The 14,380-nt window shown below is 35.7% G+C and overlaps 3 protein-coding genes across 3 annotated transcripts; 1 reads left to right on the forward strand and 2 right to left on the reverse strand.

Moving 5' to 3' along the window:
• On the reverse strand, positions 1–2,354 carry LOC122590030 (protein NUCLEAR FUSION DEFECTIVE 4-like). Its single transcript, XM_043762366.1, has 3 exons — positions 2,028–2,354; positions 573–1,456; positions 1–466 (listed from the first exon to the last, which is right to left on the reverse strand). Exons 1-3 carry the CDS (start codon positions 2,352–2,354, stop codon positions 1–3), a joined length of 1,677 nt encoding a protein of 558 aa, XP_043618301.1.
• A 1,461-nt stretch (positions 2,355–3,815) lies between these two features.
• LOC122588342 lies at positions 3,816–5,208 on the reverse strand. The gene is made up of 2 exons (XM_043760450.1): positions 5,148–5,208; positions 3,816–4,546 (listed from the first exon to the last, which is right to left on the reverse strand). Exons 1-2 carry the CDS (start codon positions 5,206–5,208, stop codon positions 3,996–3,998), a joined length of 612 nt encoding a protein of 203 aa, XP_043616385.1. The 3' UTR covers positions 3,816–3,995.
• A 1,085-nt stretch (positions 5,209–6,293) lies between these two features.
• Positions 6,294–6,933, forward strand: LOC122588343 (protein ALP1-like). The gene is made up of 2 exons (XM_043760451.1): positions 6,294–6,399; positions 6,485–6,933. The coding sequence occupies exons 1-2, from the start codon at positions 6,294–6,296 to the stop codon at positions 6,931–6,933; spliced, it is 555 nt and encodes a 184-aa protein (XP_043616386.1).
• The last annotated feature ends 7,447 nt before the right edge of the window (positions 6,934–14,380 follow it).

Below are 14,380 nucleotides of genomic sequence, written 5' to 3' on the forward strand. Positions count from 1 at the left end.
TTAACGGCCTAAGCTTTGATGCAAACGAAACGAACCACCGGCATAAAGCATTTGGTAAACGGGCCGAATCCTGATGGTTAGAAATATGCTCAAGGATGCACTTATACAACACACACCAGCAAGAACCAAGAAGGTGAACCCAAAACAGTTTGGGCCAATGCAGGTCGACCCGCCTTGCTTGGCTTCCTCTGTGTCGTATACATAACCAGCAAGTGTCCCAGAAAATAAGAGAGCACCAATCGGATTTCCAAGCCCCATGAAGTTGAAAATTAAACCAAAGTTTTTCAATCCAAAAAGCTCGGAGCATGTTGGAATCATAACACCAAACTGAGCACCATAGCAGATTCCGATTAATATTGTTGCAACGTATAATGTTCCATTTAGACCTGATGCGTATGTAAGATACGTTATCACCATGATTATTTGCGTTATAGTCATCAAAAATGTGCGTGGAATCATCTTTAACCTGAAAAGATCGAGTGAATGATAGTAGTAATTGTTAGAATTTTTAATATCCTTTAGCTTGTATTTAACCTCTTAATTAAACAAAGTATTGGCAATAGAGAAATTACCTTACAAAGTACTCAGAAACAACACCTCCTCCAAGACGACCAAGAAAGTTGCCAAAACTAAATAAACTCAATAGTGTCGTTGTATCGTTAAAGCCAAGTGAAACCCCAATCTGGGCCAGATTGTTCAGAACGGTTACACCCGACCCAACTCCAAGAAAATAAACAAACCATAAAAGCCAAAAATCCGCCTTCACAATTGCCTCACGAAATGTAAAATCATCCCCTCTTCTAGGTCTTCTTTTCTTCTTAATTTTAATTGCACCTTCTCCAACAGCAAGAAGCACATCCACCTCTGAAATATCTTCACCGTCCATTAGACTAGAAAGATTCGTGTCAGAAGTAGACTGTGTCAACAATGGATGTGTTATAGTCAGCTTGTCTGAAGAACCTGCTGACCGGTTAAGCTTCTTGCTAGAAGGAAGCAAAGTCATCTTAACAGGAATGGCAAGAGGTGCCATTAACAGAACCACCATGATTCCAATAAAGGTGCATGATAAGGTATCGCTTAGAGTCAAAACGTCTTTCAGTATTGTGATTGTTAAAAGAAAAACTGCAAGAACAATGCTTGCCAATTGAGTGAAAAGAAAATGGCCACTTTCTGTGGGGTCTATTTCTGAAGCAGGCGTACAAGGTCGAACATAATACATCAAAGCTAAGCATAAAACAGGAATTCCGAGTGTAAAGAAGAGCAAAAGCGCAGAAGCTGATCCTTTAAGAATTGTAGTATACACCTGTGTAAAAACGGCAGCACTTAGGCCAATATAACCTTTCAGAATTCCGGCAACGGTGCCTCTACTGAGTGGGAAGTTCCTCATATTGGTCACAAGCACTGCAGTTGCCAACCATGCACTGCTGTTAGTTGCAACAACAAGCGCCAACCATAACTGAAAACAATTACAAAAAAATAGTAGACATCAAGCATCTCTAAGTAAAAAGTTCAGTACTAAGTAACCGTTTTTGAAAACCTATACATGGTTATATATAGCGTATAACTATGATAGATGTTGAGATCGTAGACAACTCAAATCACAGAAGTTGTATTATTTCAGTCATATGTACAATATGAAAAAGTTATACATACAACACAATAAGACATGCTATGAATGGACTCACTAATGGCAAGTCCATCATCTGAAGTGGTTGCAATTTTTGGGTTAACTTGGAATATAGAAATGAGGATACTTTCCAAAAAAGCTAAACAGCCACATTTTAGTTGGCAAAATAAATAAAGCTTTCACCTCTCTTTTGGAACTCTTATAGAAGCCAGTCAAGTCACTAGCTATGATTAATACTAAAGGGCCCTTGTAAGTAAACAAAGATCTAATTTTAGCTTCTAAGTACCAATAATTAGTCAACTTGCAAAACTTATAGAAGTTAAACATGGCAAAGATGAATGGGCGGGATGAGATTCCTCATTTTACAACCCCTTCATCAATGAAAATAAAGAGTGCTTACAATCCAATACGGCATGTTATGTACAGTTTCACTAACAGCAAGCCAAATGACACCATAGCCAAAGAAAGAAGCAAGAACACCAATAGAAAGAACAACCCAAGGCGGGTACTTATTAGAAGCAATACCCGGAAGGATTCCAACATTTTCCCCAAAATCATTAGCCACACCAAGAATTGTTAGCTGTTGTTGAGATAGACCCAGTTTCGATTTTAAAGCATATGAGTAAAGGGGGAAAGCATAGGCGTTGCCAGCAGCCATCTGGACCCAAACGGCAGCTGCAAGCCCAACCCATGGTGGCCGAGTTCCTGCTTTTAAGACCGACGACATAGTAACAGTGGCGGATTAATTACTCAGTGGCTTCTAAATTAAAAGATTGAAGATGGTAGTCGTTATTATTTATAGTTGGGACAATGTAGCTCATCTTCAGCTAAATTTTTAATTTGCATTTTTATATTCTACGACGTGCACCTAAAATCAAGGTCTATCTGCCGGCACGTTTTCGATACATACAAACGAATAAACTTGACTGTACTTCAATTATTTATGTAATTAAAGTGTCCAGTGATTAGATTTTATATCGACTTAAACTACATGTTTTTGTCTTTTCTATTGCTCTAAATTGGATTACAAATACTGAATTTGAAACAATCAAATTTGGCCTTTTTTTTCATGCAACCAATTCAAACACCCATGAAAAGCCATAATTTATGTGTATATATAATAAGAAATACATTTACTTTCGAATATCAAAAGTCAATTTAGTATCATTTAAAAACGTATTACTTCGTACTATTTTTATTTTTATGAATAATAGTGCCGACTATATTATAAAACCGTTACAAGTTTACACTACCAAGTGCCAATAGACCAGCAAGTGCTATCAGTCTTCTGCTAAACTATATATCCATCATCTACAAATAGTAGCATCGACTAAAAATTAAAGACCAAGAACCTACACTACAACTATCTGAATCACAATAACACTAAAACTCATGTCTGACAAAGACAAAACCTTGCAAAATGCCAAAACAGAAAAGTGAAATCCATAGTAAAATCATCAATCAACGTAACTTATAAGCCCAAATCACACCAAGAAGCTTTTTATATATTTTTTGGGAATTCTAAGACTTTGACACTTCTAAAAATCTAACGAATTAAGTACGTACTGTCGTTCTAAGAAGTGAATAATAGAATAGCAGCAAGCCAGCAACCATCTACTGCTATAGGATGAGATATCTTATTTTGTATTTAGCATTCTCTAATCCTTTGTTGTTGGTCAGTCAAAAACAAAATGCTTAATTATGGCTTTGGACTCAACCAGGCTAGTGCTAAATCGGGTTTTGAGAAATGGATTTTAACATTTAAGCCATATGTGGGCCGTCAAGAAGCCAAGCCCAAATTCTATTTTTTATATATATTTGTTCCCTTCTTTGGTAGGCACATGAGTCATGAGATAGTTATGATTTATTTACCAGAATCTACAACATTTGTTAAAAATTGCACTAAAAGTGATTTGCTATATGAATCAAAAGATTAGTGACTTACTGACTAGATGTGGTAAGTAATAAATCATATATATCATATTGGCATGAGTAGTATGCAGACATGGTAATAAAACGTGATACATTAATAAGCATCCTCATTGTGGTGTATATCCATCACGCTATCACCATTTTCGTTTTACTCATCCTCTTTAAAATGGTGGATTTTAATAAGATTTCTGAGTCAAAATTGGGTTAGATTCCAAAATATAAACTCAAACAAACTGTGTCTGACACAGAAGTTAAACTACACAGCCATAATCCCTCATATCACCTTTTTTGTCCTCCCATCTTTTTTTCACTTGAAAAATACCATTACAAAATATTCAACCACCACAAAATTAGGGTTCCTGTTTCCACTATCTACCAACATATATATCATAAAACAAACAAAATTCACTGAAAACTCTACACAAACTTCACCAATTCATTCATCAGCTTTAGACATAACCGAAAGCCGACTCGGTTTCGGTTCGAAATCACATCTCCGTCTCTGCTGATGCGACGACGGTCTAATCAACGCCGCCAACGCTCTCTTCACCAATTCTCCTTCCACCGTCCCAATCCTAACCAACGAATTCGTCATTGCCGATCTCCGTGCATACAGCCTATGTGAATGATACGACACCGTATTACTGCTACTATTACCGTTACTCACATTCCTATGTAAACTACACCGGAACGATCCAGGATGTGTCGTCGGCGAACACAAGCACGTCTTCTTATTCTTTCCGTTCCTCTTCCCCGACAATGAAACGCTGCCGTTTCGATTATTATTCTTATTATGATCAATTGAAAACCGCACGGACGGTGATGATGACGATAATGAGTGCATCGTTATCCGATTCGGCGACAGAGATCTCACCGGAGATGATAAACTCGATGAAATTGTTGATGAACAGAACTTTCCAGAAGGCGAAATTGATCGTTGAAACTTTTTATTAATAATTGATGATGTTGTTGTTGTGTGTGATTTCGATTTTGATGAATTCATCATGAATTTGATTTGAATTTGGATGAAAAATTGCGGAAATTAGGGTTTTGAAATTTGATTTTTGGCAAACTTTTTGGCGTAACAGAGGCGGTGGTGTTTATATAGCAGGGGAGTGAGGGTGGCAAAAGTGTGAATAGTTTGAAAGTTCAGGGGCTTTATTTGGAAGTTTGTTGAAGTCGGTTTGTGTAAAGTGGGGTCACCGATACGTTTTATAGTACAAGCAGTTGGTCCTTGGAATATGTATTTCGTCATCACACAGCTCTTTTGCAGCCGCGTGAATGTCACGTGACGTTGATAGTGTTTGGATGTCGATTCCCTAGCTTGATTTGGTAAAGAAAACTAAGGGCGTGTTTGGTTTGCGAAATATGATGGAATTTAATGGAATTGGAATTAAATTCTATTACATAGTGTGTTTGGTTGGTAAATATTGAAAGAATGTCATTACTATGGAATGCAAAGATTACCCCATTTGAAGGAATGTACAATCCTTGGGGATAAGTGATGAAATTTGATTCCATTATTTAGTTGAATGTCCAAAAGACAAAAATACCCCAAAAAATATCCTTTAACCTAAACATAATATGCCTCCATCTCTTTTTTGTGACTTCATTCCAGATCTATCTTCTTCGTCCTCTATCCATCTCATTTTCTATTTATCTCTTCATCAGGTATTCTTTAAATAAAAGAGAATTTTTATAATATATATATATATATATATATAATATACACACACAAATAGATATTAATTCATATTATTCATTTTTTTATATTCTAGGTGATTTAATTTTTTAGTTGTTATTTATTTATTTATACTAATTGTGAATTTGTGCCGTGACATTGTTGGATGAACTAATTGAAGTTTTGATTAATATTGCTCATGCTTCAAATTATATCAAGGCATCATATATTTTGAGTTTTTTAGTTCCTTCATGTTATTATATATATGATATGATAGTTTTCGTATGTATTGGGTGATGAACAGGAGATGTCGCGTCTTAGTTTAGTAACACGTCAACATAGACAAAGGAGAAAACAAATAGTTGTTGCATTTTGGAACCAAGTTATGAGCATACTTGTATGGTATTTTACTACAGTCTGTATGTTGATGGTCAAATATAGACATAATAAATCATGTATTCGAAGCATTTCATCAAGTTTTAGTCGATCTTCGATATTAGAGAGGTATCTTTACCAGAGTGACACTTTGTGTATCTCAAACCTTAGGATGAATCGATGGTGTTTTAGAAAGTTGTGTGGCATGCTCATGAGTATAGGTGGATTGAAAGCAAGTAGAAACATGAGTGTTGATGAACAAGTTGCTATCTTTCTTCACATGCTTGCCCATAATATTAAGAATCGGGTCATTATTTGTAATTTTTATCGTTCGGGTGAAACAATTAGTAGACTTTTTACTCGAGTTTGTAACGCGGTGATAAGATTGCATTCACATTTACTTAAGAAACCAGAACCTGTTCTTGAAGATTCAACTGATCAAAGATGGAAGTGGTTTAAGGTATAATAGTTATATTTAAGCTTTTTAGCAATTAGCTTGATATGGTATATTGACGGTTTCTGTTTATTTATTTTTTTTTTTTTTATCGTGTGTAGAATTGTCTAGGGGCTTTAGATGGAACCCACATAACTTGTAGGGTACCGCTCGAAGAGAAACCTAGATATAGAACAAGAAAGAATGATATTGCTATAAACGTCTTAGGGCTTTGCTCCCAAGATATGCAATTTATTTATGTATTACCAGGATGGGAGGGATTGGCGGCTGATGGTAGAGTGCTTCGAGATGCCCTTGTTAGACCACATGGATTAAAAGTTCCAAGACCGGGTATGTACAAGCAAGTTAAATATAATGTTATCTAGGTTTTGGGTGACCTTGTTATCTAGTGAGGTATTAACTATGATGTTTATAGGTTATTACTTGGTAGATGTCGGTTATACAAATGGAGAAGGTTTTCTTGCCCCTTATAAAGGTCAAAGGTATCATTTAAATGATTGGGGACACCAACCAACTACGCCAAAAGAATTATACAATATGAGACACTCTTCTGCAAGAAATGTTATAGAGAAATGTTTTGGTATTTTGAAGGAAAGATGGGCTATTTTAAGAGACAATTCATTTTATCCGATTGATTTAAAGAATAGAATCATAATGGCATGTTGTCTTCTCCACAACTTTGAAAGGCAAGAAATGGTTGTAGATCCATTTGAAAACGAAGAACCAGATCAGGGGACGGGAGACAATGGAGATGGAGATGACGATGACGAAAATATCACTTCTATTGGGACATCTAATGAGTGGACAACATTTAGAGATAATTTAGCTCAAACTATGTTTGAATCCTGGAATTCTACACACTGAAAACTTGTATTAAGTTGATGATAAAAGTTATCTTTATCTAGATTTTGTATTGTCGACAAACTGATTGTATCTTTGTCATATTTAATGATACTTTGTGCTTTGTGTTTCATTGGTTGTATTTAATTAAAGATTATGTATATGTATGTGATCAGGTATGATGTATTACTTTCTTGTGTTTGTTTTGAACAGGTATGGGAGAAAGAGGAAGAAACTACAGGAACTGGTCTCCATTTGAAGATGCCAAACTTGTCGAAGCACTTGTCAACATGGTAAATGTCGGGCTATACAAAGCTGACAATGGTTTTAAGTCTGGGTATTTGCTTCACTTAGAGCAAGCTTTAAAAGTATCACTCCCTGATGCGGGTATAACGGGTAAACCTCATATCGAGTCAAGGATAAAAACAATGAAAAAGGATTGGCAGGTCGTTTATGATATGGTGACTGGTACAAACACTAGTGGATTTGGTTATGATAACGTCAACAAGGTGGAACTGTTTCTGAACCAGCAGTGTGGGAATCTTTCATCGTGGTATGTTGTTAAACTTTATTAGCTTTTATAAATATAAATAACATGACTGATCTAAATTAGATTTTGTTTTAGTAAAATAGTTACTTGTTTTTTTTTTTTTTTTATGTTTCTAGACACACAAAGAGGCTGTTAAATGGAGGAATAAGCCTTTTCCTCATTATCAAGATCTGTGTAGTGTGTTTGGGAAAGATAGAGCTCAAGGTGACAGAGTTAGAGATTTCATTGAGATGGAAAATGATGCAAACTTGGAAGAACAATAGCAACACACGGAAGACAACCTTGATGAGCCCACTGAAGTTACCATGCTACACCTACTACTACAAATGTGCAAAGTGAAGAAGTTTCAAGTGCTAGTACTAGAAAAAGGAAAAGTAGACTTGATCCTTTTAAGGAAATCAGCAATGCAGCTGCTTTACTTGGTAAAGAACTCCGTGAAGCATCGGCTAATTTGTTGAAAGCTGAAGTAGAATTGCAAGATAAAACATCCATGGTAAGTGCCGAAATTTCCAAAATTCCATCAATGTCTCTTATGGACAAGTTCAAGGCTAGTCGAAAGATCATGCGTGAGCCAGAAGCGGTGTTAAACTTTTGGAATTTGGAAGGAGATGATCGAGTGGCTTTTGTGAAGTTCATGTTGGAAGAGTAATATGGGTATCTGGTGGTGGCTTCTGTACTTGTTTTTGTGAAGCTTTTGATAATGATATACGTGTGGCTGCACTACTTAAGATGAAACTTGTGGCTGCTGTATTTATTTTGGATCACTACTTAAGATGAAATTTGTAGCTGTTGTACTAAAATTTGGATCACTACTAGTTATCATAATACTTGTGGCTACTGTACTAAAATGCTTTCCAATGATGGTGTAGTAGTTTAGATGGAAAATGGTTTATTATGATGGTGTCCATAAATTTATATATATCTATTGAATTTATGATAATATTTGTGGCTGCTATATCTATATGAATTTATATATATCTATCGAAATGATATTTTGCATTATGTAAATTCTACACAATTTTTCCTGGTTAGTTCAATGGTCAGATCATCAAAAAATATCCACAATATTACTTGTATGTATTTTATATTTTGCATTTGACATTTTTATTATGTTTTTCTATAAATGTATAATAATTTAAAAAATTTGTGGATTAAGGATATTTTGGTCTTTTATTAGAATTTCATTCCAATTCCATTGACAGATTTACAAACCAAACAGACAAAAGAAATTGTATTCCATTCAGTTTCCTGACAACCAAACATGCCACAGAATTAAATTTCATTTCATTCCGTCAGATTCCATTCCTTGTAAAAACATTCCGCGAACCAAACGCGCCCTAAAATTATTTGTTTGGAAATTTGGAATTATACCTTTTGCTTGCTTTCGTGGTCGACTGTTGTTCTGCGTGAGTTTTAACAAGATAATTTATTTCAACTATATAATTTAGCTTAAGGATGGAGAATAATAAAGGATTTAAGACAAGACTATGAATTATTTATTGGCACGTTACATAGACTCGTTACAACTTATAACTTATAAGATTGATGGCCGAGTGGTAAAGTCTTTGATTTTAAGGAAATCCAATTTGGTTTAAGTCTCATATTTATAAAAGTAAATTATTTGTTTTTTAGAGTTTTGGATGTAACTTAAAATAAAAACAAATTAAAGTAATTTTCTATTAAAAAAAAGAAATAGGTAGAAACTAAAAAATGATTCGTTAAATACGAGACGGGGTGCCCGCGCGATGCAGCGGTGATGGTGGTAACGACAAAGGTGTGGCTGCGGCAATTGTGGCGATGATGTGTGACGGTAAGGGTTAATATGGTTATTTAAGGATTGGAGAATCTATGTTGTAGTTTATTTTATTAAGGGTATTATAGGTATATAGGTAAAGATGTTTAAATTAGTGAATAAATAAGAAGGGTAATATAGTCATTTCAGGTTCTTAATTACTTAAAAGGGAAGGGGAGTTTGCTTTATATAGTAGTATAAATAAGTTATCAATGAAACCGACTTAAGAACATGTGAATATACCTATAAATTTAAATTCGACACAATATAGGGATCGGGCTTGCGATAGGTGTACAATAATAGTTTCGCGGGTTATGCATATGATATAAATGTTTTATTTATAGTGACATTCGATCAATTTGTTGTATTTATTTACTTTTAAACCAATAACACAACTTATTAACTTTCGTGAACACGACATTATTTATAGTAAGATTCAATCAATATGTTGTATTTATCAACTTTTAAAACAATAACGGAACTTATTAACGTTCGTGAACACAACATTATGTTCCCTTATTGATGCGTTGAAGCGGAACTTTGTGCAGATTCGGGTGTTTGTTTATCCGTTCGTGAACACAACATTATGTTTGTTTATCTGTTTGTGAACCATTCGTTAAGTTAAACAAACGAACATAAACAAGGTCTTGTTCGTGTTCGTTCGGTTTGTTTAAAGCCCTACATTAACACCTAGGAGCATAAACAAATTGACTTTTTTTTACATGAGCCAAAACCACTTAAATAAACACAAACTATTGACTGACTTGTTATCGTTCTGACCAAAAAAAAAAAAATAAACATACATATATGTTAGTCTCTCTCTACATGTATCTTTTCTTTATATAAATATCACTAGTATGGTATACTACTCGTACTACATATCTCTCCTGATATCTCTCCCATATATACAGTGCTCCTATTTACTTTCTTTCCTTGTAAAAGAACATTATCGATCTCCCTTTTCATTTTCCAAACCAAAAAAACACTGCACCCAAATGGAAAACCAAGAAGGAGAAGATCGTCTAACAGGTCTCCCTGACAAAGCACTGCAAATCACATCATGCCCCGGTTAGAACTTCTTGAAATATATAGGATAAAACTAGTGTCTAGTTACTACAGGGACTTGGCTACACGACCTCATCTTCCGGCAACATACAATAATCTAGCTGGAAGAAGACGCTTTTCCTGGACCTTTGATTTCTCACAAACTTGAATGGTGCTACCCAAATTATACTGGTGGATGTTGCAGGAAGGTTTTTGTGCTTCCTTGTCATTGGTTATCGGCGGGGGTGTTGAATTTTGTTTCCCTAGCCATCATTAGGATCCCTGTTCCTGACTTTAAGGGTATAGTGTTTGCTAGGTTCCAGGACGTCGTGCTAGTTCTTCACCCTCATCAAAGTGAGCGGTTTTGGATTGTGTTTTTGGAACACGCTTTGAATGAAAATGAACCCAGATACCATGAGCTCGACTCCCATGCGAATCGGTGGACCCACGATGGCACGCCAACAACTAGAATCCCACATCTGTTGGATGTCGACCTAAGAGATCCTAGGGAGATGATATCCAACCATATATAGAGAGCTTATATGTTATTTTACCAGACATGGGGAATGAGGCGACCGTGTTTACGAGCACTCTTTTGAATGATCTAGTTCAACACTTGGCGAAAAACCATGAAGCTGTTGTAGCACATGAAGAAAATCCAAATGGTTGGTTACCAATTGCTGATCGCATATATGGTCGTGGAGGACATGGGTTATGGCTGTCATGGAGGCATTTCGTCAACCAGAGAATCCTCAAAAAAGGGTTATGTTGTTGAGGCTGACGTTATACCACCTACACCAATCTCGAGATGGTTATGAGAGACTTGTCACCGCCCCCGAGGAAGTGATGCTTCTTGCTCTCACCTTCTCTCCTATTTTCCATGTTGTGGAATAGGTTGGCGAGATCTACATATTGTGGGAACCTACTACATATTGTTTCGCTACAACATTGTGGGTAACATATGAACAAGGAGGGAAGTTGCTCCATTCCTTGTTGATGATATGGGCTCTATAGTGTTTTCATCGAGGCTAGCTGTTTATGCCCTAACATCCCAATTAGGTATGTCACTCATAATTTTAGACCTTATTAAGTGTATGTTGTTATTTATTACTCACATAATCATAATTCTTATTATGTTTGCCTGGAGGAGAATCAAGACCTAGCTAGCAATATTTATATTATAAGTACCTAAAACTTTGGATATAAATAATTCATCGATGGATTGAGATATAGTCGAGCAATTTTTAGACCCAAGTGATTTTTGGGTTAGGCATGGGTTATTTTATTTATTGATAGAATAAAACTTGGATGACCACCTCAAACCGACCTAATTTAAGCATATACTTTTACAACAATTGTTTTCAAAATTGACTTGTTTTAAGGTGAATTTATTTCAATGTTGAAATCCCTTATTCCTTTATTATAATTACAATCCCTCCATCGAAACCAACTTCTCGGTCATCTCTCAAAAATCACGCTAGCCACTTTTGTTGGTTTTATTATTGGATATATATGCTACTTTATTATTGGAACTTTATACTTTTTCAAGTTTCAACCTTTAATTTGATTTAAAATTTGAATAATATGTTATCTTGTTTACACTTAAATATTTGTGTCATATATACACATCTAAGCTTAGGTACCGGACAGTCTTATATTCCCTTTTCCATCTATATATATATGTATATATATATAAAAGGGTCAAAATTATATCTTCTCCTGAAATATCATTCTGTATCTCAGCTGGCAGAACTGCCTTTGTCCTTCAACCTTCAAATGTACATGTAAGAAAAGAATCGCACAACAAATAAACGGTTGAATTCTACACATAATGCACTACATCATGCCCATTACATAAATGCATACTAAAACCGTACTCCATGTTTTATAAATGTTAAGCAGCCCAACTATAACTCACAAAGTTGTACTCCCGGAAAACACCAATAAGTTGACAACGACTCTGTGCAACCACTTTTGTACCTTTTCAAAACTGGCTAACATACAGATCGAACAGGGACCAAACCAGCCATCTTACGTACCATCCCGGCCAGGGCGTTTTCTCTTCACCTGCAGTAGGGTCCCAATGTCAAATAATTAGTAACACATAATACATCATCATAATTGTATGCCACAAATATAATAGAGGTTGCAAAATGTGCAAAGTGGACAGGTTAGTGATAGCCCAAAAGAGGGTACTTTTCGTATGTGCCACAACGGGTTGAGTGGATTATTTATTGTACGTACTTGAACCATTTGACGTATTAAAAAAAAATACTAATATAATAACCCTAATCGACCCGTTAACCATCTCTAGCATTAAGGCCGTTGCTTATAAACGTTCCCCCACGTGTCCCTATGCACAAAGAAGCTCAAATTGTTATAGAATGTTAGCGTCTTACTGTATGCGTCCTTCCTTGTGTTCTTCCCCAAGAAGTTCAAGGACTTTGTGTGTGTGGGGCCGGCTGCAACTTTTGTTTTGTTTTATATATATAGTGTATATATATGTGTATTTGTGTGTGTGAGATAAATTATAAAATAATTGATAATGTGTAAGGAAGTTCCAAGAAGCTTTTGTTTATAGACAGTAAGTGTCCTGAGAGGAGTCCTAAATAATATAATGTTGATGTGGCAGTAAAGAAGCTCCGAAAAGATGGTTAACCATTGACTAGACAACCATAAAATAACCCCTCATGTGTAGACAATATTTTATTCCCTCCAGGATTCAACGCACCATTAGAGGTGTTTGCTAACATATATATTTAATACTACATATGTATTGAACTACCATACATTGTGTACTTAATTACATAGAACCATCCATCAACTTCGTACTCAATTTCAACCTCTTCTCCAGCTAGCAGTTAAATTCAACTGTAATAATACAACTAAAGTTAAGTTTCAAACTATATATAAAAAAGGAGTGGATTAAAAGGAAAATTTTTTCGAAACGGGCGTATTTCAAGGGTGTTTTGTCAAACAAGTTTTGGAAAAAAAAAAAATTATAGAACCAGTCAAACCGGTATTTGAAATACCGGATTCAAAATTTTTAGTCAAATCCGGTATTTGAAATACCGGTTTCAAAAAGAAACTTTGAATCCGGTATTTCAAATACCGGACTCACCCTTTGATGTGACAGTGAACAGTGGATGGTGCAGGTGGTACAGTGGGGGTACAGGTGGTACAGTGGGGGTACAGCAGCAGTCTTTGACCATGCTCAATAATAGCATAAAGATCTGAAGCACACCACCAAAAGGGTACTTCTTACATATGAAAGCATCATATAAGGGGAAAAACAAAAATGAAAGACAAGTTTATGTTTGACATAAACACAGCCATTACTTCCATCTTACTCCTGTGATAGATGAAAACTACAGAACACAGCCAAACATATAGCCATTGAAAGCATGCTTCAACAGAGCATATCATATATCAGGGGTGTTGGTCCGTTTCAGTTGACCTTTTCCGTTGCTAAAAGCATTCGAGTTCTATAGCTCATACAAACATGTATTTCTTATTTTTCATAGATAACATAGGTCACAAGATAGCTAAAAACGATGCATATGCCTATACAAACTGTACCCCCACTGTACCACCTGCACCATCCACTGTTCACTGTCACATCAAAGGGTGAGTCCGGTATTTGAAATACCGGATTCAAAGTTTCTTTTTGAAACCGGTATTTCAAATACCGGATTTGACTAGAAATTTTGAACCCGGTATTTCAAATACCGGTTTGACTGGTTCTATAAAAATTTTTTTTTCCAAAACTTGTTTGACAAAACACCCTTGAAATACGCCCGTTTCGAAAAAAATTTCGGATTAAAAGTCGATGTACCTCATCATCACCACCAGCAGTGAAGTCATAAAGGGCGGATCCAGATTGTCCATTCCCTGAAGAGGATCGTTCCTCTTCGTGTGATCAGTCAAAGCTGCTTGACCCCTACCCAGTCAACGGGTTCTCAAACGACTCCAATCGATCTAGCTTTGGTGAACTGGTGATGAGTATGGATTGGAGGCGGTTCTTCAGTAAAATGCTGATAACTTTGACAAGCTGAAATTCAAAGTTTAGTAATACGTACAGGTTC

This window comes from Erigeron canadensis, chromosome 2, assembly GCF_010389155.1.
Source record: "Erigeron canadensis isolate Cc75 chromosome 2, C_canadensis_v1, whole genome shotgun sequence".
Classification (NCBI taxonomy): domain Eukaryota; kingdom Viridiplantae; phylum Streptophyta; class Magnoliopsida; order Asterales; family Asteraceae; genus Erigeron; species Erigeron canadensis.